The sequence below is a fragment of the Ambystoma mexicanum genome, chromosome 5q (genome assembly GCF_040938575.1).
Source record: "Ambystoma mexicanum isolate Mex_15411 chromosome 5q, UKY_AmexF1_1, whole genome shotgun sequence".
NCBI lineage: Eukaryota > Metazoa > Chordata > Amphibia > Caudata > Ambystomatidae > Ambystoma > Ambystoma mexicanum.
In genome coordinates, this window is record NC_090933.1 from 389209183 (window position 1) to 389236190 (window position 27008).

At 50.9% G+C, this 27008-nt stretch overlaps 1 protein-coding gene across 2 annotated transcripts in view; it reads left to right on the forward strand.

The window, feature by feature from the left end:
* The window catches only part of THOC1 (THO complex subunit 1), a 1301120-nt gene that overhangs the window by 286886 nt on the left and 987226 nt on the right, over positions 1-27008 (forward strand). For both annotated transcript variants that reach the window (XM_069620878.1, XM_069620877.1), the window contains exon 7: positions 18668-18763. In XM_069620878.1, coding sequence (XP_069476979.1) covers positions 18668-18763 — 96 coding nt within the window. The remainder of the gene's footprint in view (positions 1-18667; positions 18764-27008) is intronic.

Here is a 27008-nt window from a genome sequence, read left to right on the forward strand (position 1 = left end):
GCTTGCCACATACCCTTCATACACTGTTCGCTAACGTTTTCCCTATACATGTTGCTGATTGCAACCTTGGCTTCAACACAGACCGGTCTGTTATCAATCTCCCCAACTCACCAGCTGTGCTGACTTCATTGGCGCTGCTTTGTTGTAGGAGCCAAAGACAGTAACACAGCGGCACACTATTGTCCCCGCCTTGACTATCGAAGCAGGAGAGCCCCGAGTACTTCTGACACACAATGCTGGATTCTTCAGCCTTGATTTGCTTGTCTTACGTTTCCTATTTTCGAAGGTTCATGAAAGCAAGACTTTCGTTGAAAAGGACAAGGGCACTCCACTCCTTGCAATCCTCTTCGGCTTTGCAGTCTTTCGCCTTGTATTAAACTGCCATCTTGGAACTGCTGCTTCCTCGTGTGCTTTCATGCTATGCCTTTTATCAGTGTGGCGGTAGTGCGATGGAAGACAGGTGTGTGTAATGATCAGTAATTACTTGACCCTGCCTGACCATTGTATTGGGACACGTCAGGTATAGTGATCGGGTGTTAGTTTGTTTTCTCTAACAGTGAGCTTTCTGTGAGAAAGTGTTTGTTTCGGAAAAGGGGCCGTGGTTGAGTTCCTAAGTGTACTATCTGGAAGGATGGGGTAAAGGTGTTACAGGGAAGGGATACCGCTTCTTCCCATCCGGTGTCCCACTTCCACTCTCCGAAGACCCCTCACCCAGATGATCCTCCCCCACTGGTCCACCCCCAGGAACTGGAACCAAAAGCGATGGCCGTGTCCTGGCCACCTGGATGACAGATCCCCGGGGACCAGCGGGTGAGACACCTTCAGGTTTCTCACAAGTCTCAGAACCTGAGCTTCTTTCTTGGGGTTTAGGCTCAGATTGGGACCTTTGTTTTCCGGTTTTGTGAGCAATTTTACAGAGCCCCTGCTCATACGACTCTGAATCGCAACTCCTTTGGCTGATGCCATCAGTGCTCCGCTATGCAACTTTAGGTTTGGTGTGGTGATGACTAGTCTTCAGGGACGCATGCGTTTCTGGGTCTTCTTTGCCACCATTCTGTGGGGCTATGTGCACGGACCTCGTATCTTCACCCCTAGACTTGTATTGGGAAAAACTCAACCAATCCATTTGTAAGTTCTTCTGTAAAGGAAATAACTTGGCTTGCATTTGGGCATTCACGTCTTAAAGTAGCCTGTGTGCATCACTAAAGGTATTGCTGCACTTTGCTGGGCTCTATAGTTTTGCCAACTTTTCGGAATAATTACCTGTAAATCTTTGATGGTCCCTTTCTGCATCGTTTCTATGAAACTTCTCCAGCATGGGGTCTGGCATGGATTCACATGCTCATGAATATTCCCCGTCGTCAGGCTGGGAATCCTCGGTAAAGAAAAAATCAGTATCAGTTTTGTTTCTGATCTGATGTTAATTTCAGACGGTTCCCTCTCGGGCCTGTTTCTAGACCTTGTGTCAGGCGATCCTGCCCTTGTCTTTTGGTCCACCAAGTAGTTTTCAATATGTTATGGTCACTATAGGCTGTTTCTTCCACTCTAAAGGATTTGATCAAGCTCAGTAGGTCCCTTGAGACAAAGGTGTAGTCGATTGTTCTTTTTTGGTCGACTCTTTGCCATGTTGGAATTTCCTTATTTTTCTTAGGTCTCAACAGTGTAAATTGTGCAGGTCCCATTTGTTCATTAGATTCTCCCATCTTCTCCAGCATGGGGTCTGGCATGGATTCACATGCTCATGAATATTCCCCGTCGTCAGGCTGGGAATCCTCGGTAAAGAAAAAATCAGTATCAGTTTCGTTTCTGATCTGTCTTTTGTAGTAGTAACCAATCGCTGATCTCTGCGTCATACTGACCACAGCCAATGACTGCCCTCTACCTAAGCCCCACCTCTGGCAGCCATGTTCAGATTTTTACGGCACATTCAAGTGTTGGGATCCTCGTGCTATTGCTCTCGAGCGTTAGTGCTATTTTTTCACGTTTTTTTCTCAAAAAACTTCTATTTTTCGTTCAAAAGAGCCTCAAGCTCCACCGTTTCTTCATCCGATCAACGGGGACCCGTGTCGGATTCGTCTACGCCCCTCAAGGGTGAAGATTTCGTCGAGCCACGCTTTTGGAGGACTCCAGAAGTTTCTCAGGCCCATCTCGAACATGGCCCAGGAGAAGGGAAGCTCGACGCCCGGAAATCTGTTCAGGGTCTGCCCTGGATGCCAGCTTCAGAATGTCTTCAAGGAGGACGAACACTCCCTTTGCCTTTACTGCCTACATGAGGACAAGACGCACGTGGAGAAGGACTGTGCGTTTTGCGGCAATATGTCGGAGCGGACCATGAAGGACCGCCATCAACGTCTCGCCAACTGGCTGGAAGGTAAGAGCCCGTCAGGCGAGAAGAAGTCCGAGCGGTCTTCTAAGACCTTTGAGGGCGCCCCGGCGACAGGGATCCAACAGAAGGCCAAGCACCATGAGTCCGCTGGCACCGGGAGCGCCGAACGGTCGAGCTCTACGGGCGCCAGGCAGGGCACATCCTCCCCGGCGCCATCAACCACGAGCCAACGCTCTGGCTCGGGTAAGAGGAAGGCCGAGCACCCGGCGAAACTCCTGGAGAGACCCCGGTCGTGCCCTAAGGCCCCATCGGAGGGGGAGCGAGGTGGTGACCCTCCCCCCAAGGCGGTGAGCGCACCTAAGGTGGTGAAAGCCTTGATCCATCCGGCCAAGGCCTCTATCGAGACAGTCGCGGTGCCCTGGCTCAGCCTGTGGAGGCTACACCAGTGGTGGCGACCCCGGGGCCCAGAATCTCCCTGCCACCGTGGAGGGAGTCCTCTTTCGTGCCCATCGACAGGACCCCCGTGAAACCTCCGACGGAGAAGAAAAAGGGGGGGCAGGAGGTCGTTGTGGACTCGGCCTCAGCCTCTGAGGAGGAGCTGATCGAAGTCTTAGGCCACGGCTCTGGCGTGGAAGAAGGCCATCCTGTCAGGGGGGGGGACCCCGACGTGGAAGACGACGAGGGCGTTGAGGATGCCGATGGGGCTCCTGATCGCCCGTCGGATCTCCCTCAACCAGTGCCGCAAGACAACTCGGCGGCCATTTTGTTGGCTATACAGTCCTTGTGCTCGGAGATAAGGACAAGACTGCCGTTACCACCAACGGAGGAACCGCTCCCGACGGGGGACCCGGAGCCAGGCCCTTCTGGGAGCCCTCCCCCTAAGAGAAGGATTCACCCTCCACCTCCTTTTCAGCCATCGCAACCTGTTCAGCCCTCCTCCCCGTCCACGACACGTGGGGATGATACGGGGACTGACACGGCCGCGACGGGTACAGACCACGAGGTTTACGACGAGGATCTCCCGTCGTCACCTCCCACCCGGGCTTCCCCGCCCGACGAGATTGGATCGTTTCACTCCATGATCGCCAGGGCATCCGAGCTTTTCCAGCTCTGCCCGGAAGAGAAGAAGGAAGGTTTCCTTTATCAACGGCGCGAGACCAAGAGGAAGACGGTCCTCGCTGTACCTCTACTAAACGATATTTGGGATGAGGGCCTCGCCCTCCTCAAGAACCCATCCACGACGCCGGCTAGAAGGGATCGGTACGAGAAGAAGTACCGGGTCCCGGACGCGGCCCCCTTGTGCCTTCGGGCACAACCGACCCCGGACTCTGTCGTCTCTGCGGCGGCCAGGAAGAAAGCGGGGGGAGGGGGCGCGGCCTCTACATCAACCTCCCCGCCGGACGGCGAGGGAAAGAAATTAGACACGATGGGACGCAGAGTCATCTCGTCGGCAGCGACGACGATTAAGGCGGCCAACGCCTTGGCTATCGTATCCCGCTACGACAAGGAGTTGTGGTACAAACTGGCCCCCCTGCTGGACTTCCTACCAGACGACAAGAGGGCGGAAGCCCTAGAGATCTTGCAGGAAGGAGAGGTGGCGTCGGACCACGCCATTACGATTGCGACGGACATCGCTGACACTGTATTTCGCCAGTTGGGCAACGGCGTGTGCCTTAGGCGGCGTGGATGGCTCAAGGCTACTGACTTCCGTCAGGACGTGCAGACCAGAGTCTTGGACATGCCGTTCGAGGGAAACCTGTTTGGGAAAACAGTGGACGATTCCCTTCAAGCCATCAAGGCGGACACGGAGATGGCCCGGGCTCTTGGGGTTCTCCAGCAACGGCGGCCGCCCTTTCGGAGCGGCGGAGGCAAACAGGGTGCCTCCAAAGGTTCCAGCGGCATATTTTCCACCTACCGTCAAGCGGCCCGTTCGTCGTCACAGGAAGCTTATAGGGGACGAGGCAAGTCAGGCGGACCCCGCCGTCGTCGCCAAGGAGGACAAGGCCGCAAAGCCTCGTCGAAGCAGGACTGAACCGGCCGTGGGGTCGGGCCCCCTCCGAAGCACCGCAGTGGGAGGCCGGCTGGCAAGCTTCGTCAGCGTGTGGGAGTCCATCTCCACCGACCGTTGGGTGCTGGACGCCCTAGCTCAGGGTCACGCGCTCGAGTTTCTAAAGAGGTGCCCGCGCGTCCCCCCTGTGGCCAGGAAAGAACATCACGTCCCTCAACTTCTCTTGGAGGTAAAGGCGATGCTCAAGAAGGGCGCCATCGAGCTCGTCCCAAAGAGGCTTCGAGGCTCCGGAGTTTACTCAAGATACTTCCTCGTGAAGAAGACGACGGGAGGATGGCGTCCCATCCTGGAACTACGACGACTGAACAAATTCATCAAGGCACAGAAGTTCCGGATGGTCACCCTCCAACACGTCCTGGGTCAACTGGAGAAGGGCGATTTCCTGTCGTCGTTGGATTTGGAGGGTGCCTACTTACATATTCCCATCCTAAAGGGACACCAAATGTTTCAATGTTTCTCAGGTTCGTGGTCCAAGGGCGTCACTACCAGTTCAGAGCCCTTCCCTTCGGATTGAGGTCGGCACCCAGGGTGTTCACCAAGTGCCTCGCACCGGTGGCAGCGCAGCTGCGCCGAGAGGGGATCCACGTCTACCCCTACCTGGACGACTGGCTCATCCGAGCAAAGACGAAGGAGCTCGCCGTGGAGCACACGGCAAGGACCGTCCAACTACTCACGGACCTGGGATTCTCCATAAACTACACCAAGTCCCACCTGGTGCCTGCGCAAGACGCACTGTTTCTGGGAGCGAAGCTCGACACAGTGTCGCTTCTGGCCTCTCCGTCGGAGGAAAGGACGAGGGCCATCTTGGGCAAGGTGCAGCGGATGCTGGTTGCGGACGCGGCCAGGGTGAGGTCCATCAAGTCCCTCCTTGGAATGATGTCTTCTTGCATTTATCTCATCTGCCTGTGCAGGCTCCGGATGCGCCCGTTGCAGGAGTTCCTGGACGCGCGCTGGATCCAGACGACGGGCATTTTCGAGGAGAGGATCACACTCGACGAGAGTTTCCGACGAGCGATCCGGTGGTGGGGCACCCGCGCGCATCTGACGGCGGGCATGGACTTCCAGACCCCCTGCCACCAGGAGACAGTGACCACGGATGCCTCCCTGGAAGGGTGGGGAGCGCACACCGAAAATCTGCACGCGAGAGGCCTCTGGCTTCCGACGGAGAAGTCCCTCCATATCAACGTCCTGGAGCTCCGTGCAGTGTTTTGGGCCCTAAGGTCTTTTCTTCCGTCCTTCAAGGGCAAGGTGGTGAGGATCTTCACCGACAACACCACCACCATGTTCTACATCAGGAAGCAGGGCGGTACCAGATCCCCAGCCCTGTCCAAGGAGGCGCAGGATCTGTGGCATTGGGCCGTCGCCCAAGGGATGTTTCTGGTGCCGTTTCATCTGGCAGGGATAAAAAACACCATCGCCGACTCGCTCAGCAGAGAGCTGCGCTCGTGCCACGAGTGGGAACTACGACAGGATCTAGGAGCATGGGCGATGCTTTCTCGTTCCCCTGGGAGGGCCTGTTTCTATACGCGTTCCCTCCATTGCCATTGCTGATCCAGCTCATCCACCAGCTCAAGAGGTCACGGTGCAGGATGATCCTCGTCGCACCTGCGTGGCCGAGGCAGATATGGTTCCCGGACCTTCTGGACTTGTCAGCGTCCCCGTCAATCAAGCTGCCAGTGGACGCGGATCTTCTCTCCAGGGAAGGAGGCGCCATCCTCATCACGACCCGAAGTCGCTGAACTTGCAGGCCTGGCTCCTGCCGCGTGAGAGTTTGGAGGATACGACATACCGGCCAACTGCAGAGAGGTTCTTGCAAAGGCCAGGGCGTCCTCAACTCTTAAATGCTATGGACACAAATGGAAGAGGTTCTCTGTCTGGTGCCACGCACAGAAGATTAACCCTCTACGGATTACGGCTCCCCAGGTACTGCCGTACCGTCTGACGCTGGCCAAGGCTGGACTGGCGCACGCGTCCATCAAGATTCATCTGGCTGCGATCTCCCGATACACCAGAACCACGGGGCGGATGTCTTTGTGGTCTCATCGTCTGGTGAAAGAATTCATGAAGGGACTGTTCAGATCGTTCCCGCCGGTGAAGGCTCCGGCCCCGGCGTGGGAGCTCAACGTGGTGCTGACCAAGCTCATGGGACCTCCGTTCGAGCCTCTGCACTTGGCTCCGTTGAAGTTCTTGTCGTGGAAAACAGCGTTACTTGTGGCCATCACCTCCGCACGAAGAGTGGGAGAGATCCAGGCCCTTTCCTGCAAGCCCCCGTACTTGACTTTTCACGACACGAGGGTAGTGCTCAGGACGCACCCCTCCTTCATGCCCAAGGTGCCGTCGGACTTCCACCTCAACGAACCCATGGTGTTGCCTGTTTTCTTCCCGTGGCCTTCGTCGCCGGCTGAAAGGACTTTGCACTCGCTGGATGTGGCTAGAGCTCTGAAGTTTTACGTGGACCGCACGAAGTGTTTTCGGAAGACGTCACAACTTTTTGTGAACTTTGGACCTGTCAATCAGGGGAAGGCTCTCTCAAAGGCCTCAATTTCCAGATGGCTCTCCGGCTGTATCATGTACTGTCATCGGTTGGCAAACCGACCGCTGCCTGGCCTTCCGAGAGCCCATTCCACCAGAGCGATTGCAGCTACCACGGCGTTCCTATCTGGTGTGCCCTTGCTGGACATCTGCAGGGCTGCTACGTGGAGGTCGACGCACACCTTCACGAAATTCTACTGCGTCGATCGGGATTCCAGGTAGGAGTCCAGGGTCGGCCAAGCAGTGCTGCACAATCTGTTCGCCTAAGGTGAGCCTGGTGAGGAGGTAAGAATTGCTTAATGTTGAGTTTGATGTAATGCTTAATGTTGAGCCTTTGCCACCTCCCATGGTTGTGCATGTGTGTACTGCTATGTATTCTTTATTCATGAGCATGTGAATCCATGCCAGACCCCATGCTGGAGAAGGAACACGTTACTTACCTGTAACTGTTGTTCTCCAGCATGGGTCTGGCATGGATTCACATGCGAACCCTCCCGCCTACCCCTCTGCGGCTCTTCACTTGGTCATACTGCCACTTCACGTGCTACCAAATCTGAAGATGGCTGCCGGAGGCGGGGCTTAGGTAGAGGGCAGTCATTGGCTGTGGTCAGTATGACGCAGAGATCAGTGATTGGTTACTACTACGAAAGACAGATCAGAAACGAAACTGATACTGATTTTTTCCTTACCGAGGATTCCCAGCCTGACGACGGGGAATATTCATGAGCATGTGAATCCATGCCAGACCCATGCTGGAGAACAACAGTTAAGTAACTTGTTCCATATATGTTTTTAAATATATTGCATGAGCCATTATTTATTTGGAAGGCGCTAAAAGCCCGTTGGCATTGGGGTGCGCTCTATCCCTATTGTTTCATAAATGTTTAGTGTACTTTCCAACTACCCTTTTCTTTCATAGTTTACCTTGACTGCTCAGCAGTAGTATAAATTGGAGAGTCGGGATATATCAGAGGGGATCTCTTCTAATCCTAGTAGGTTGCTACATCTAGGCTCCAGAAATAAAAAAAATGATCTTTAATATAGCACTAATCGTTAGAATTTGAGGCGTGCAATTACCGAAGCCAAGAACATAAAACACCTTACCAAATCATTTTTCGACTAGGTAAAATCTAAATCTTCCCTAAAAAGTATCCGGTTGATTCCTAGTATTCAGAAAGTGAAATGTGACCTACCAGAGAGCTGGCCATGCGCCATCATTAACTTTTCTCTTGTGTGGTCCAGCAGCGTCTCCAGTAAATTTGATGTTCTTCGTTCTTGCAGCACCTTGTTGTCACCACCAGAACTATTGCTCAGGAAACATCTGTGCTTCTTTCCAATCATGAAGTTTGACTTTTAAAATTCCAAGATTTGGCATCAAAGTTTGGGTTACTATAGCAACAAAAAGTTCTAGGTGCCCTTCTAATGTGAACGAACACATCCACATAACCTGTTCTATGGCAAGGTACCCACTTGGTACGGTCTCAAAACATGTTTTAGCTCAATTTACCTTTCTCAAAAGACTGTTATACTGTGTTTGGCACTGTCCTGCTTTCATCCTCGGAGTTGCCCTTGACGCCAGCTATTCATTTTGTGGGAGTTCACCTGTCCCATTTTATGGGATCCCCTAACTTGTTTCTTGATGGTAGAATCTTTGACTTTGTTAGGCGCTCCTCTGACAATGAAAGTAAAGTCTCCTTGCCACTGCAATCCTTTTTCCTATATTGTCCTATGGTACTCTATATGGCTCCTGGGAGTTTTTTTTATTAAAGCACCTAGATTTGGCCGGGGGTGAGAGGGGCAGAGGGTTTATTGCCCATAACACCGGTGTAGAGTGATGCAAAGGCTGGTGGCAGCTTTCATTTACTTTTGGCTTCACCAGGGTGCAGTCGATTTTACTGCATTATAATAGCATAATGTCCCTTTATTGTAGCCATTGGGGTACTAATGCATTTTTGTTTAAGTCCTACCCTCAACCATGTTTTGGGCTCTCCCTTTAGTTTGTGGAAACTATGAGGCAGACCTAAAATCTAAAATGTCCTTTTTACACACAAATGTGCTCACTCCTCAGCCCAGTCCTCAACCCACTGTAGTGGTTTGGACTGGTCCTTTTACCAGGCAGCCCAATACGCAAACTATGTGGGTGGACCAGAGTGTTTCAGGTTTTTAGGGTCAACCTGATTGCCTGGCCACGAAAACCTTGTATTTCTGTCTTTTTGTGTGATTGCAAGGCTGAATTGGGCTAGCCCATGAGGAATGTGTATATCTTGGTGAGGCCCTGTGCATTCCTAAATTCTTCTGTTTTCTTACCTATATTGTGGCAAAGCCAGGCTGCTAGATTTTAGGACCATGTCTCTTACTCCAGTTTCACCATTGGGTTGCCGGATTATCTCCCCCAAATCCTCTTACCTGGCAGGGCTGGATGTACGTTCCTGGGACTGTATATGGGCGGTTTTACCACAGTCTTCCCATTTTGTCCACCTGTCAGTACTACCCATAGGTAGTAAGCCTCCGTCGTCCATAATGGTGGTGGGACACCCTATCTGCCACTGCTTTTAGTTTTGACCGTATTAGGACTCCACCACTGTTGCCGCACTGTAGGACCATTTTCTGTTAGCTGGCTGCTCATTTACTCCTACATCCCCTTTCCTCCATACTGTATGGGCGTCCCTCGCTAGGCACGGGAGACGGAACCTTTTTCACCAGAATAATCATTTTCATCTTTAAATTTAGATGCACTCGGGGCGCGTCCCAGGGAGCATGCGCTCCCCTGCCTCTGCCCACCGGCACCACTCAACAGTCCTTTTCTGTTTCGACAGGAACGGCCTGCTTTCACCAGTGCTCCTGGGTTAGGACCCTGGTCTTGTAATTCCACACGCTTTTCGCCAGAGAAGTATTCTTGTCTTATTTTTTCCTTCCAAATGTTAGGTACTGCTCTGTTCTCTGGCACCGCCATGCTCCTCCCCGGTGCATGTCGATGACTGCGGGCTTAATCGGGTGTCCAGCCTGCGAGGGTCCCTTTGCAATGTCCACCCCCATGTCCTCTGCCTCTGGTGCCTTGGCCCAGACCACGGCTGGGACGGCTGTACCGCATGCAAGGCCTTGACTCAGCGAGCCCTCAAGAATCGACTAGCCAGGTGGCGGGAGCTGTTTGGAAGATCGCCTCCTGAGAATCTTAAAGCATTTGTGAATCGAAAGACCAGCCCCAAAGTAGGTTCCCTTTTCTCCTCTGTACCCCACAAAGGTGACTCCTACCCTGGAAGGCGCCCAAGTGGGAGAGACCTCTCGGGTCCTAACACCAGCAAGAACACAGAGGCTGCTCCAGCTACCGGCCCCCAGGCCCCGAGGGGGGTCACAAGATCCTACCGGTGCTACCGCTGAGGGGCCACAAGGCTCTATTACCCGGTCCCAACCCGCAGGGCTATGCCCTAATGCCAGACCCATGTCTGAGGGGGCGCCTGCACCCAGCACTACCAGCACCATGGCCGTGGGCACTCCGCCTACTAGGCCTCGCCTGAGTTGCAGGGAAGGTTGCAACCACCAACACCACCGCTCTGCGTACTGGTGGAGGCTGGTCTCAGCTCAGCAAGTACCAGGACTCAGGCACGTGGCGCGGATCAAAACAAAATTGCCGCTGGGCCAGACAAAAAAGCGACTCACCCGGCAGCCTTCCCTTCGGAAATCAGGCAGGGGAGTGCGCTTCCAGGTGGGATTGGACAACGCCTGCCACCTGGTCAGATCCTATGCCTCCAGTTTGCAGGGCAGATACACATCGCCCAATTTAGCGACACAGGGCACGCCCAGGACACAGCAGCCTCAGGGCCCTACCCCTATCCTATCCCATCAGGCACACCTCTGGCTTGTGAAGACAGGTTCTTTGAGAAGTTCCTCGCCCTCATGAGATCACCACAGATGGGTACCATCCTTGGGGACGTAATCGAGGGCATGCTTCCTCCTGTACAGCCGCAAGCATCCATGGTGGTACCGCCCCAGGGTCCAGCTCCGCAGCTCTGGCTCTGCCCACTCAGCAGCCTCCGGCGCTGATAATCGGCATGCTACAGCTGCCTGCGCCCACCACTCCGGCTCCCCTGCAACCCCAGTACACAACAGTGGTCACAAACGAGGAGGAAGACCCGGACACCCCATCGTCAGCCAAAGCTTTTCTTGAGCGACTGGCGGGCCTGGCTGTGTACCTAGGAATCCTGCAGCCAGAACAGGTGGAACAACCGGAGGTGGGGGTACTGGCTGAAGTTCTAACGCTACGTCCTCCTACTAGAACTGGAATTCCACTTCAAAAGGATGCCGAAGCATTAGCCAAAAAAGGTTTGCTCAAGCCACACTCTTCCAACAGGTGTCTCAACGCGAAGTACAGGGAAATGGAAGGGGATACCCTCCTATTGTTGCAGCACCCCCAACCGCACTCATCTGTGATAGAGGCAGCATCACTATACTCTACTCTAAGCCACAATCCTCAGCGGCTTCCGCCTCTGCACTGGCAAGGAGGAAAAGCTATTGGAGGCAATCGGGAAGAAAATTTACTCGAGCGCCACTCTCCACCTGCGCCAGGCCAGCGCTGACGCCATGTTGGCGGCTGTCAACCAAAAGCTGTGGCGGGAAATTGGAGATTGGGACCCCCCCACACCCCTACAGCCAGGCTCGCTTCAAGGCTGGGCTGGCGGAGGTCAAAATTGTGGCTCAAGATATAATGGAGTTCGTGGTGGCCCACATTGACACATCGGGCCGAGCCATTTGTATTACTTGTATTGCCCCGGACACGAGAAGGATGGCTTGGCTCAAGGCGACAAAATTAAATCCAGACAAGCAGGAGCGCACAGGGCGACCTGTTCCATTCAACAAGGAATGAGGAATTTGATAAGAAAAAGAATAGTTCCCAGGCAGCAAAAACGTTGTCTTTTCTTAATAATTCCACACCCAAGAACTACAGCCAAACGCACCAGCGCTCGGACAAAGGTCGGTCCTTTTAGAGGCTAAAGGGGCTTCCAGGAGAGACGGTCCAGACAACCGGACAGATCCCGTAGACCGCACTGGTGTAAACAGCACAAGGCGGCTAACAAGGTTTTTTTTCCAGTCAGCTTCTTCAGCCCGAGCCTCGGAGAGGAAGAAGTTTCCCTTCCAAAAGTTCAAGATGATTACCCCAGCCTTCGTAGCCTACCTACATATCCTGATTTGGGAACCCCATCAGTCCTTTCGGAGGTTCAGGATTATGGGTTTTCACTTTCACTAGGTCCGCAAGGATCTTCCACCTCGGCGAACTAGATTGCAGCTATCAAGAGGGCCACTGGACATTTTCTGAACTGAGCAATAGTCTTGGTGTGGTGGTACCAACACCTGTTAGACTCCTGGCTTCATGTCTCCTCGCAGTGCCATATACGAGGCTCAAAATGAGGAGACTGCAGCTGCACTTCTCAGCCTCCTGGAATCAGGAGAAGGGATCTCGGGCAGAGCAGGTCAGCATACCACAACATCTCCACAAGGATCTAATCTGGTGGGGTACAGGCATCAACCTGCGGATAGGCAGGCCCTTCCGGCAGCTGGCACCTCAGGTCACTATTACCACAGACTCATCCCTACACAACAGTGTCCATGGAGTATTTTCACGCCACAAGCATGGTGCACATAAACTGGCTCGGGATGATGGCTATCTGGCTTGCCCTCAAAACCTTCCTCCGCATGATCACCGGCGAGTCTATTCTCATCCTGACAGACCGCTCCACCTGCATGTATTAAATCAACAAGCAGGGTGGCACAAGGTCTCCTCCCCTCTGCAGACTATCAACATTTGGGAATGGGCTTTGGTGAACAACATGCATTTGTCAGCAGTCCACCTCCCGAGAGACGGACAGGCTGAGCAGGCTGGGCTCGGACAACTACGAATGGCAGTTGAACGAGGAGGTCCTTCAAGGGATCTTCACCAGGTGGGGACATCCTCAGGTGGACCGCTTTGTCACCAGTACCAAGTGGAGATGCCCCAGTTCGCCTCCTGGCTGGGGCAAGGCAAGGGTTCGTTAGGCAAAGCAATGCAGATCCTGTGGAACAAAAAGAACGCGTAAGCTTCCCCTCGACCCCCCCCCCCCCCGCTCCCCATTCCCCTGGTGCACAGGGTCATCTGCAGGGTCAGGGAGTCCTTGGGGGGTGGGGGGGGGGAAAGGGGGGCTTTGGCTCATCCTGATAGCACCATGGTGGCCAAGACCCCAGTTCTCTGACTTTTTAGTCTGTCAGATCAGCCCCTGGTACACACCTACTCTCGCAGCAAGGGGGCACAGTGGCTCACACCGCCACGCAGATGCACCTGTCAGGCTAACCTGGCTATCATACAAGGGGCTAGGAGTAGCGCTACCAGGAGCCAGTTCAAAATCAGGTCAACCAGGTTCTGTCACTGGGCAGAATCAAAGGAAATTGATCCATTGACTTGCTCGTTGGACGATGTTCTATCCTTCTCAGTGCACTTTACCCATTCAAGGTTTCAGGTAGACACAAATGCTGCACGTATCTGGCATCCATTGGGGCCTACAAGAACTTGGGCGAGAAGGTCTTTTCATCGTCTAATACGGTGGTTAAGAGGCACTTGGCTGGTCTGACTAGATTGTATCCACCTATCAAGAAACCACACCCGGTGTGGTACCTTAATGTGTCCTGGGCGACCTGGCGTCCATGGACATCAGGCTAGTGACCATCAAGATGGCCCTGCTACTGGGCCTTACCTCGGCATGCCAAATCAGCGAAATCCAGGCACTGGTGGCTTCAGTCATATACTACATTTCACAAGGACAAGGTGGTGCTTGGCACACACCCTGCATTTCTACCTAAGGTCATCGCTTCTTTTCACCTGAATGAGCAGCTAGTATTACCGACTTTCTTCGCGGACCCTTAGGATGAGGCTCAGAGGGTATTGCATTGTTTGAATGTCAGACGTGCGCAAAGATTTTACCTGGAAGGAACCAAGAGCTTCTGTAAATCAGATGGCCTCTTCACCTTTGGTGGATCAAAACCAGGCTGTGAGGCCTCCAAGGCTTCCCTAGCAAGGTGGATGGTTATTGCCATCAAGGAGGCGTATGAGGGGCAGCACAAGCCATTGCCAGCAAACATGCATGCCCACACCATCAGAGATGAGGCCACGGTGGGAGCTTTCCAAAGACACGTTCCGTGGCAGGTTATCAGCAAAGCGCTACGTGTGCTACTCCCTCGGCCTTCTGCAGGCACTAATGCTTGGAATGCCAGCGCCAGGTCGGACGGGGTATTTGGCCAGGCAGTGTTGAGGAACATGTTTTCTTAAGAGGGGCAATTCTGCATCCTGTGACTACATTCTGTTGTAATCGCCCTTACAATATGGAGGAAAGGGGACGGGACGTAGGAGTAATTATAAGTTACTCACTGTAGTGACTAACGTACTCCTAGTCCATAGTCCTCTTTCCTCCATACGTCCCACCGTCCCCCGCCCTCCAATAGAACTGGTGTAATTAGGCAATGTTAGTATTGTTGATGCATCAAAGGGCACTGAGGAATGGTGCCGGTGGGCGGAGTCAGGCGAGCACATGCTCCCAGGGCTGCGCCCCCGCACGCCTCATTATTTAAAGGGGAAGATGATTTTTCTAGTGAAAAGGTTCAGTCTCCCGTCCCTAGCGAGGGACACCCATACAGTATGGAGGAAAAGGGACTATGAACTAGGAGTAAGTAAGTCACTATGGTGAGTAACTTCTAATTTATCCCTTGAAGCTGTCTGGATCTGCTTGGTTAGACTCCAACACCCCCCTGGTTCTGCCTTCATCATTGCTTCTGCTTATGGCTGCTCGGTCACCTTTCTGGGAAGGCCTGTGATTTTTCTTTTAGGTCATATCGGTCATCGCTGGGCTAGGGTGCAAGTTCCTGGAAACTAAATCCTGTAACTCCACCTGTACAGGAAGTCTTTTATTCAGAGTTGTTATGGTTCCTGAGCCAGGTTCTCTAAAACAGGCGATCTTAATACTTCCCCAGGATTCTTGGATGCTTAGTTATCCATCTGATTTCACATCTGCGGTCCCCTGGGTATAGTAGTTGAGGAGTTCTGCAGATTCCACTGTTTGACTTACATTGACCAGAATCCTACTTTGCTTGCTTCCTTTCTGGGTCTGTACCTGGAAATCTTCATGGATCTCCTTTGCAGTCCTCTGTGGTTGGATGCACCATTATGCGCCTCTGTCTGGTAAAACACGTGCCTGCCTTTTCCCATAACCAAAGCTCTGCCGATTACATTTTTTCCGCTATTACCAATGGCTAACTTTAACCAAATTGTAAAACTCGTCTAAAGTGACTCTTAACAGTACTTACCTGAACATTGGCATTTTTCCTCCTCCTGATCTGCCTTGGATTGCTGAAGTTTTCCATAACAGAATGGAATTTTGGCCTATACCACTGATTTATTGTACATTTTTAACTCGCTGCCATTACCCTCCTATCTGTGGAAATGTGTTGAGCTCCAGCGTATAACCGCTGGTTAATTTGTGGCAATTGAATTATTGCAGTTTAATTAAACCATTCAGGTGTGGTATTTTAAGCCTACATTTATTCCAACTTTTCAAGGTCCCCTGGGCATTGTTGGCAAAATGAACTTCTTCTTTCTCCCTCTAATGATGTGTATATTTTTCAGTATAACAGTGTAGTTTATTCTCTGGGGTTAACTATTGGGACTAATTATACTTACTGCCATAGTACCTTTTCCCTTGAGTGACGACAGACTGTCCTACATTGATACCCAGAGAGTTTGGACTAGCCTTTGGGTGGGGGAATCCCTCTCCTGCCAGTAGGTAGATGGTTTTACAGCCCCCACCAGATGACTGGGCAAAATCTCCCTTACAACTGCTCTGCCATGTGTACCACTAGGGGTTGAGTCGGGCTAGAATAGAAGACCACACATCTCTCCCCCACCCCCAGTGCCTAGTTGCCTCCCAGTAATCAAACCGCAGCAGCCATGAACACACAGCCAACACAGTAGGATGCCGTTCAAGCAACCTAACGTGCATTAGACTTCCCCAATACATCTTCCAATAGCCACACTTTCAACCATGGGCAGTCCGCTAAAGAGGAAAACCCATCCCTGTACCCGACTATTCGCAACTTGTCCCCAAAATTATTTGCACCAGCTAGAGCTAAAGTATCTCAAACCTCACCACTGGTACACCCACAGCCCTTGTATGTTCCGTGTTAGGCAGAATCCTGTGCAGTGCCCTTAGGGACCACTACACACAATTAAGACTACAAGTGGTAATACAAGTTCACCTTTGGTACAAGCCTGTACTGCACTGTTAAAGTGGTAGCAGTAGCGGAGCAGCCAGACTTATCTCAAGAGTAAATGAGCAGCAGCAGAGATTACACCAAGGACCACAATTAATGTGACTCAAGCAAACACTGACTCAAGGTTTCAGGTAAAAAAATACAAGTACATTTATTTTAAACCATCTGTTATAAAACACTTCACTTCTATAAATTCGAAACCACACTACACACAACCAATTCCACTTGTTTCAGTAAATTCAAGGTAAGTACATTAGGATTTGACAGACCAGTGTTGCGATGCTAACGCGTACCCGCGGATAGAAATTCTCACAAAGTTAAAACACACTTTGTACTTAAGAATTTCAGACCAGGGAAAAGTGAATAAAAATCAAAGGCAATACTTTTTCAAGGCAAGGAGACTCTAGGACTTGTTCTAAGATACAGATTAAAGTGAATAGGCCTGCGCCAGTGTCAATGGAGCAGATTATCAGTTGCAGAGGATCACACGTTGAACAGTTCAAGATTTGAGATGCCAAGAGTTCGTAAAGATTGTCAAATGGAAGGAAAAGTTATAAGAAGGAGGGAAGAAAGAACAAATCTTCGTGGAGGAAAAGGGTTTGCCCCGATTCCGGCGCTGGTCAGACAGAGAGAATGACCAAGTGTGCACAGTACCTTATTCCGTTGGCGAAAAGCTGGTACCATGGCAGTTGCTCCTGGTAGTTCCTGCAGACTCAGTTCCTGCGGCTTCAGTCGTGGGGACAAGAAGGACGACGTCTGGAGCGATCTGCACTACCCAGGGATGAGGCCAGCAGCAGCGAAAAAGACAACAATGAATAAAAGGTGCGCTCCTCTAAATCAGGAGAGGGCTCTTCTGATGGCTATCCGGACCACTACATCACAGCAGTGCTTTCGACCCAGGAGAGGATTCTTTGACTGAAGAAAAGACAAGCTGGTTGATCCCACCAGTCTCAAGGGAAGAGGACTCCAGACTGGATCTTCTCTTGGCGTTGAAGGGTAGATAGCTCAGGATTGCAGCAGGGCTTCACCGGGACTCGGGGTTGCAGCAGCCGTCTTCTTATCTGCTTCTCTTTGGTTCCTTGCAGTTCCAGTGGGGACTCTGACTTCTAGTCCAAGAGTCCTGCCTTTTATGCCAAAATCCCCCATTCACACAGCCTGGCTGTCAATCACTCAGCAGGGGGGTTGCCCAGCCCGGACAACCACCTTAGCCAATCAATACAAAGTGCGACTCGGGTCTCCAAGGAGACCCTGTTCAGGGAGTGACTACACCCCTCCCTCACATTCAGCCCACCTAGACACTCAGACGCCAAAGGAGGGCTTCTGGTCAGAAGCCCGCCAAAGGTCGGCGAACAAAGGAGGCAAACCTGGTTTGCTGCGCAAAGAAAGACCCAAGAAGGATGTTAATAAAATGGCGATTAAACCCAACCGCAGCCGAAATAAAAAGTATTTGGGCTAGCAGGTTTAATGTTTGAGGCTACTAAAATAGCCTAAAACAATACCACGTTATGTAATATAACCGAGGTAGGAATATTAGGGTAGATACCACTGCCACCAGCCAAGTCTTAATGTTAAGGGAGCGAAACAATGCTCCAAGAGGTACAGATAAAAAGGGCTAAGGATTAACCCTTTCTAATACTCCATGTAAAATGGGGTGTACTGGATCTGTGGTTAAATGACTGTGTAAAGTCAATGGCAACTTTACCCTTTTCTGGGGGACAGTAGTCAGCCCCAGAAATGGAATCAGTGGGAAGTCTAAAAGACAACCCTGTGTCACTGCACTGAAGGTGCTGTGTAACGCACAAAAGTGGGGCTGCTGAAGTGTTGTACTCCAGAGTCCACAATCACAAAAACAGATGAAATACACATGGCAAAAAACAGGTAAAAGTGGGGGAAAAGCTCACACTCTTACCAAGTGGAAAAAATAAACTCCAGAAATCCAGCAAAGCTGCTGGGGGACTCACTAGGTAAGGGAAATTAGCCATAGAAAGAGAATTCTCCCTAACATTCCAAAACACTATATAGCAGAGATCCAGGTTAAAGCTTTTTCAAGGACCGAGTCCTCCACCATGGAAGTGCCGCAATATGTCAAATAACACCCAAAATAATGTGAGTGTAGATTCTATTTTTAGCTGCACACACATGGCTGGCTCTTAAAGGAAAGATAAGCCTGAAGCAAAGGGAAAAACGCTCTTATCGATATGCAGCTCTTGTCCAAATCTACTTTTAACTTCATGTTTGTATCTTGACTAGCATGAGCTATTGTTTTGCATCAGTAAAAGGCTTGAGCATTTGATAAACAAAATTGATAAAATAACAGCTTACACCGTAATTTCAGCAGACTATACTTTGCCTTTACATTTTGGTATGCAATCTATGCGACTTATGGAGCAGTTGGGAATGCAGTTGCTGATATTGGAGTAATTGACCATATTGTTATTGCCATTGTTTTTCTTTAGATCTTTTACGTCGGTTATCCAAATCACAAAACACAGTATTCTGTGGAAGGATCCAGCTGTTCCTGGCTCGATTATTTCCTTTGTCAGAAAAGTCAGGTGAGATTTTGCTTCCCTTTCATCCAGTTTAATGATTTCTGTAGGTATGTAGTGAGTAGTTTACATTGCACAGTGGTGTCGTGTTTTGTATGCAAACAGCTAAAAACAATCCTGCTACGTAAACGTAAAGTTAGTAGTACTACATGTGGGCTTGCAAATATACAGCGTTAGTTTAACTCAACAGAGATTTACTTTGGCAAAATATCTTTCTTGAACTATTTACTTGCATCAAGCTTTGATAGGTGGTCCTTTTTGGGTTTTTATTTTATTAGCCAAAACGCAGTGTGTTTGAAGTTTAAATTGTGACTTGGAGGATCGTGACGAACTCAAGAGTTAAACATTACGTTTTAACACCTTTAAATTCTCAGATGCATGTCCACATGGAAATATCCTGCTCCTGTTACCTTTTCGAGTGTTGTGTGCAGTGGTGAAGTTCCCTATCATATGGGAGGAAGAGTGGGTTCAAAATTGAATCTAAAAATATATTAAAGCATAAAGATAAACTGTTCTGGCAATCTCAGTGATTCACTTTCCATAAACGTCTACCACACAGTTTCTTAAAACAATTGGGCCGGTGAGTACTAGCTACTGTTCTGACACTCCTGTTTATCGAACACGCTGTAAGAATATGTGTCATAGCATGTTTTTGTTTTTTTAAAACACGTTATTGGGCACCTACTCTGATCTGAACCGTAGTGAGCTAAGAAAGCAGGTGTCCCCACTTTACAAATAATACATCTCAGCTACCTATTTAAGCCAGTATTACACAATTCCCTCCCAGTTCTCCTTGCTGGATGGATGGCCCATTCCTTCATGGGAAAATGTATTGGCCTTTCTTGCTTAATACATTTACAAGCAATCTCTTTTGTAGATTAATCAATGAAAAGAACGCCTAATATAAGCGCACAATATTAAGTGAAAAGGCAAAATCTTTTTGACTTCCTATTAGGTAAGAGCCTTAGATGCTTGTTTCAGAACCTAAGTTCAATTAAATGATATTAGAACTATTAAAAATAACTTCTTGTGCTTCTTCCCCTCCCAACTTTACTTTAGAATTACTTTTTCGAGATAATCAAATTCTTTTTTTCATCATGAATTCGGTGCAAATATTTATGCGGCCAAGTTTCGCAATTGTGAGAATGGAATATTTAAACCAATTATTTTTTCATTGTGAATATGCACACTATAAAAATTATATTAAAATGTGCCATAACTAGCCTTGAACAAGATCTTCTGGTCGAAACACCTGTTGGGTCGGCTAGAGACTGACCAGGTCATGCTTGCCTCAGGACTTGGCTTGAGCGGTTTGTTTTATTGTCCAAGGTTGACCTGCACACTTAAATGCTTTAGGATTTAAATGACTATGTGTAAGAATAAACACATTAAAATGTAATCATATTGGTTGGTTATCCATTAATGAGCATAGAAACGTTTTTGGTTGACTACTTCGGATGCTCCTGAAGTCGCTGGGCCCATGTTCTTTCGTCTCTTGGTTTCACTGGAGGGGGCCAGCCCAGCAACAGGCACACTTGACACCCCATCCTGCTACAAACACATATCACCACTTTACCTGGGAAAGGGCTTACAGTCCAGTCCTGAGACGAGGGAAGAATGCCAAACAAAAGACAAGATGGACAGAGGGAAATCTTGTGACACTGCCATTTATGAATATATAATCTACAGGGCAAGTGGACATGAAAATAAACACAGAATACAAATATCTGCTACAACCCATCCAGTCTTGGACATCTCGTGCAAATAACCGCAAAGCTGCAAAAGACAACGTTAAAGGGGCACACATCACATTACACTTCTGCATTCTACAACCTAATTCCCTGTATATTATCATACTCTTAAAATTGCACTGCCATGAGCGGTCCTCCAGTCCTTTGGCAATCTTGTCTTTTCTTCCTGCAGTTTCTTAGACGGATTTGCCATAAGCTGATCAGTGCCCCCAAAACGGATGAGCAAAGCAAGATAAGTAAAGCTAAAAGGCTTTACTTGCCTTCAAAATTCGGGTCTCGTTCAAACAACCGGAAAATGTTGTGGGGATGCTGGACCTTTAGATGTTTTTTAGAGGGAAAGCAGCAAAAAGGAAGCCTTTCCTAACAGTGATGTACTGAGGTGCTTACCTGAACTGAAACATTTTCATGTGTTCCCCATAGGGCCATAGAGGTTTTGGAATAAAGCCCATTCCAATGGTTCATAGGTTTTAATATTTTAAAACACTGCAGGTCACTCATTACAGAAAGTGTTACAGTGACCACTGATGGTTACATTGTTTCTATTTGTTTCGTCAAAGTGATCTTGGACCTATTCAGCCCCACTACTGTAATTCTGAAAGGGCTACCTACCTAGCCATAACTCGCGGGCTCAGGTGACACACGCTGCTCTGTGAGCAGACCATGACGAGCCTCAAGACTAAAGTGGCACGTAAAAAAAAAACAATGGGCAACTGGCCGCCTCTTGTTGCACCCCAGCCTACTGGAACACCACCCGGTTGCAATCAGGACTGCTTCAACATTCCTGCATTTCAGGAAGAACCTACAAATCCTGCCCTTTGGGCAATACCTAGGGTCACTTAGGACCTGCTACTCCTAAATAGGTCACTTGAGTACCAGATATCAAGGCTACTGTAATCTGTAAACGCCCCTTTCATCAACGTCTGGTACAGTGCTCCTTTGCTTCCTTAATAGATTTGTGCTATGTAAACCCAACTACACATTTTTTTTCTCCTGCCCAAATATTTCGAATGGATTGTGTCCTCCAATGCATTCCACATCTTTGACATATAATGTCCACAGCTGTGCACTTCGGAAACGTTTTCGGCAGAGGGCGTCCTGCGTCGGGTCCATGTCCCTCGAATGCCTCCGTCGAGGACGACGTCACAGGATGTTCTAAATAGGACGCACGGTACCTGTAGCCTCAGTTCCGTTTTTTTTCTGCGAACGTGTTAACTTCATGAGATTCGGTGCGCCTCGTGTGCTCATCATTACGTTGTCTTTCTCTTTGACCCCTCAGACTCTGCAGTCTGGCTTCAAGACCTGCCGGGACTGCAAGTCGAAAATGACGCTCACCGGCCCCCAACGCATTTGTTTATGGTGCCTGGGTGATTCGCATGATACCAACGACTGCTCGAAATGCCAGTCACTGACTGGCAAGGCCTTGCGGGAGCAGAAGGGGAAGCTTCAGGTAGGCAGGGGCTCCAAGCCTGTTAAGTCCTGTACTTCCAAGTCCAAGGGGGTTTCCACCAACGACTCGAGGGGCGACTCTCTGCGTCGGAAGGAATCCCGGGATCTCGGTCCCAGAGTGGTTCCCGCCACTCGTCTTCCTCGTCCCGGCACTCTAGGAAGCACCGTCACCGGTCGCCTTCCCCGTCCTCCTTGGAGGATGGTGCCTCGAGGAAGGTTACGTGCCCTACGAAGTCCTCGACTCCGGGGGAATGGGCGGCGTTTAAGAAATCCATGTTGGCTATTTTTCAATCGCTGGACACGGGTCTGGTCGCGCCTTCTGATGAAGCCGGCCTGGATCGGTCTTGTTCTGTGGCTCGCACGCCTTTGGGCTCAGGTTCACGACGCGACTCACATTGGGAGCCTTCGAGGTCCCGTACAGACAAGGAATCGAAAGGTCGCAAGAGACGTGTCTCTAGGTCTCGGTCCTCGTCCCCAGCGAGACCGCAGCTAGCTACGGAGGGCTCTATGCCGGCGTCGACTAGGTTGGCGCCGTGTCCGTCCGACTCGGACGTCGGTGCTTTGCCATCATACCAGCCCACGGCACCGTCGGCACCTGTGTCGACGCCTTCAGCGCTCACAGCGTCGGTTGTCGATGCTCTCGACTTCGAAGCCTTCGGGGATTTTTTTCTCAAAATTTGACTTTGGAGTTCCCGGACATCATGGATCCTCGGAAGAAGGCTACGGCTAAGTCTGTGAGACCAGTTGTGGATTCCAGGCCCTCTTCTGTCACCAGACCTGGGTATCACCTCCCTCTGGCTGATATTTATGAAGAGGAAGAGAGGTCTGAGTTTGAGGACCCTGGTGAACTGGATGAAGATCCAAAATTTTCTGGTGACAGTCAGTTGGAGGAGTTGAGGCAGACCCTCTGATGCCAGTGGGTTAGACACTTCCCCGGAAGTGGAATTTGGTAGACCTGAGCCTGGGGCTCATGCAGAGTCTTCGTATAGAAAGCTCATCTCACGGGTGTCGGAGTATCTGGGCTGGTCCAGTCCTCCTGAAGACTTTGTGGAGGATGATCTGATGGACATTTTAGATCAGGGTCTGTCCTCTGACCCGGTTTTGTCTTTTCATCTTTCCTTACAGAAAAGGGTGGCAGCGGCTTGGCAGTCCCCGGATTCTGTTCCCGCTGTTAATAAGTCCTTGACCAAGAAATACTGCCCTTCCGTTAGCGACCCCAGCTATTTATCTACTCACCCCATGTAACGCTCACCTGGTTCCCACGGGGGCGCTGGTCTAGTCTGGATTGCTGTGGGCCCCTTCTAGCGTGATGCGCAGGACCCGGAACACCGATTGGACAGGACCTCCAAATCGTGCTTGCCTGGCCCGTAGGAATATCCTTCTGCAGATGAGAAAGGGGATTAACAGTCTGCAGAATAGTGTGCTAGCTCCCCCCTTTCCCCCTTCCCCCTTTGTTCCTCTCTAACTTCCTCCAAACCCCGGTTTAAGCTCACCTTATGGTTTGGAAGGATGAACTCTCCATCCTGCTTCTGGTGCAGGGGCGCGTGTTCGTCCAGTTACTTCACTGGTTTTCAGAATGGCGCTGGCAAAATCCACTTGACTTTCCTGAGCGATGCGCCGTAAGTATGAAAGTTCAAGTGAGGCCCCCTTCATGTTGTCTTTCTAACCTGTGATCTGTCCTTTATTTCAGGTGCAAAATGAAGGCGATGTGTCGAGGGGTTAAACTGCTGAGGTGAGTAGTGATGAGGGCGATCCCTCTAAATGTCCTTACCATTCCCCAGAAATGTCTCTTGTCCTTTCCCCATAGGGGCCGGGGTACGGTACCTGCCAACGGGGCGGCGCCGACCCGAAATGTGGAAGAAAAGCCGGTAAGTATTATGGCTGTTAATCAGGCTTTCCTTCTGTGTTCCTTCTGCTCACCTTTTGTTTCTTCCTCTCTCCCCTAGGTGCAGAGATGTGGCGTCCGATGCTGACAGCCGCAATGGAGCCGGGAGATGTCTCGAGGACAGGTGAGTGAAGCGTGGCGCTGCAGCGAGCAACGCAATGCTTTTAAATGGAAGTCTTTCTTCAGGGTTGCTGGCGAGAAGATTCCGGATGCAGGTAAGAAGTTTGAAATAGTCCCTGGTTTTCACCTTTTTCTTCTCTTCCTTCCTTGCAGGTCTTCCAGGTTCGAGGCGGGCGTGGCTGGAGTCCAGGAGCAGGAGCAGACACAGTGAGCGTTAAGCTGCAGGAAACAGAACAACGCAAAGCATGAGCTGCTGTCTGGGCGTGGCTTAAATAGCCTCCAAAGAAGTCCCAGGTATGTATCCTTCCCCAACTAGGTATGTATCCTTCCCTGGCCACGCCAGAGTGAAAAAATAGTCCCTATGAAAAAATAGTCCCTTTCAGGTCTCAGGGAGGCCTGAGACGTGCAGCATGGTCTGCATCAGGTAAGTGCACAAAACACCTCCCTTTATGAGCCTGGCGCCTATGGCGCCAGGACTGAGTCCAAAGAGCCCCTATAAGGGGCCGCTGGGCTTTTACCCGAGGGCATGATGCCTGCTTCCGGGGGTGCTGGGCCTGGCTTGGTGCTCTGGGGGTAGGCATCATGACACCCCACTCCCGAGAGTTTTGTGGTTCAGGCGGCTACGGCCACCTCGAGGCAGGCGGCGTACCCTACCATCCCTCCGAATAGGGACGAGAAGCGCTTCAATGGTTGGGCTCGGAAGGTATTTTCTGCTGGGAGCATGGCCTTGAAATTGGCCAACTCCACGTGTGCCTTGGCAAAGTTTACACACACTCTGTGGAATTGTGTTTCTTTTCCGGCTGAGCGTATTCCCAAGGGGGAAGAATGGGATGGGCTCCTTGCTATCGTGCAGGATGGCAAGGATGCCACGTGTGAGGCCCTTCAGTCGGGTTTGGATACGGCTGACAGTGTGAGACGATCCATGACTGCAAGCGCCGTTATATGCAGATTTGCTTGGTTGCGGAAGTCTGGGTTTGCTCCGGATGTTCAAGCCCGTCTTCTGAACATGGCCTTTGACGGCGCACATTTATTTGGCAGCAATGCTGATGAGAGCCTTGAGGTGTTGCAGACCTCAAATGTTGCGGGGAAATCTTTAAGTGCTGCGGTGCGTCAACCTCCGCCTTTTCGTCCTGGGGGACAGCAGTGGAGGGGAGGTTCCTTTCGTTTCTACTCCTCCTTTGGTAGAACGAGAGGGGCCGCCAGTCAAAGGGGCCAGCGAAAAAGTACCCGTGGTGGTCGGGGAAATAGTGGTGCCAAAGCCGCTGAGGCAGCTGCCTCTTTAGCTTCAGGCACTGCCACAGCTGCTTCTAAACAGTCGTGAGGCCATGTCCCATGGTTCGGCCGTTTGGGGGCAGACTGTCTCAGCATCTTGAAGAATGGTGGGCCATTACTTCAGATGCATGGGTTTTGGATATTATAGCCCACGGCTACTGCCTTCCCTTCCTTTGGTGGCCTCACGATAATCCACTGGGAAACTCTTTGAAGCTTCCGGATCCCCTCCTTGCGCAGAAAGTCTTGTCCCTGCTGGAGAAAGGCACTATAGAACTGGTGTCTGTAGCGGAGAGGAACAAGGGATGGTATTCCCCTTATTTTGTGACCCCAAAGAAAGACTGGGGATTGAGACCCACCATGGACTTGCGTTGGTTTAACAAACTTCTCCGGAAGGACAAGTTCAAGATGGTCACTCTTTCTCAAGTCCTCTAGGCCCTTCAACTTCAGGATTGGTTGGTGTCTCTGGACCTCAAGGATGCTTACTTCCATGTGCCGATCCATCCCACGCACAGGAAGTACCTGAGGTGTGTGGCTGGCGACTCGCACTTTCAGTTTCGGGTCCTGCCGTTCGGATTGACCTCTGCCCGAGGGTCTTCACCAAGCTCATGGTGGTGGTGACAGCGTACCTCAGACGGGGGGATTCAAGTCTACCCCTACCTGGACGACTGGCTGATCCGGGCACGCTCTCCCGAGCTAGCGTTGGATCATCTCAATATCACCTGCCGCACCCTCCACAGGCTGGGCTTCTCCCTGAAATTCAAGAATTGGCATCTGACACCTTCCCAACAGCTCCAGTACATCGGGCTGTGTTGGACACGTCCTTGGAGAAGTGTTTGTCTCCCAAGGTAAGGGCTCATCACATTGTGCAGATGGTGGACAAGTTTCAACATGCCCAGAGTCTCCCGGCTCTCAAATACTTAAGGTTGTTCGGCCTCATGGTATCCTGCATTTTTCTGGTGCCAGAGGCCAGGCTGCGGATGAGATCTCTGCAGTGGGCTCTCAAGATGCAGTGGTCGCAGCTCTCAGGCAAGATGTTGGATCCTGTTTCAATTCCACTCTTGGTCTCCCAGGATCTTCTCTGGTGGACCAACTAAGTGAACCTGATTTGGGGGGGAGGGGTGAGGTAAATTTTTGGTAACCGTGGCCAGAGGTGACGGTAGTGACGGATGCTTCCCTCACAGGATGGGGCGCACATGCCAACGACTTGATCACCAGCGGTCGTTGGTCTCCGTCGGAGTCCAGACTCCACATCAATATGTTAGAGCTGAGGGCCATCAGTGTGGCCCTGAAGGCCTTTCTGCAGTCTGTACAGGGGAAGAGTGTTCGGATCATGATGGACAACACAGTGGCCATGCATTACCTCAACAAAATGGGGGGTGGGGAGGGTCACTTCCGTTGTGCAGAGAGGCAATGCAGCTCTGGTTCTGGGCCATCCAGCAGGAAATTTCGATCTCTGCAGTTCATCTGGCCGGAGACGAAAATGCAGCGGCGGACGCTCTGAGCAGGCAAAGCACGGTCTCCCACGAGTGGGAGTTGGCTCAGGAAGTCCTTCAGGAGATCTTTGCCCTTTGGGTAACCCTGCAAGTGGATCTCTTCGCTACCAGTGTCAACCGGAAGTGCGATAGATTCTGCCCAAGGGAATTTCCTCCAAGAGGAGCCTTAGGAGACACGTTTGTGGTGGATTGGTCATTACTACTGCTGTACGTGTTTCCTCCAGTCCCCGTCATTCCTCAAGCGTTGTGGAGGTTACGGAGGTTCGGTTCCCACACGATCCTCA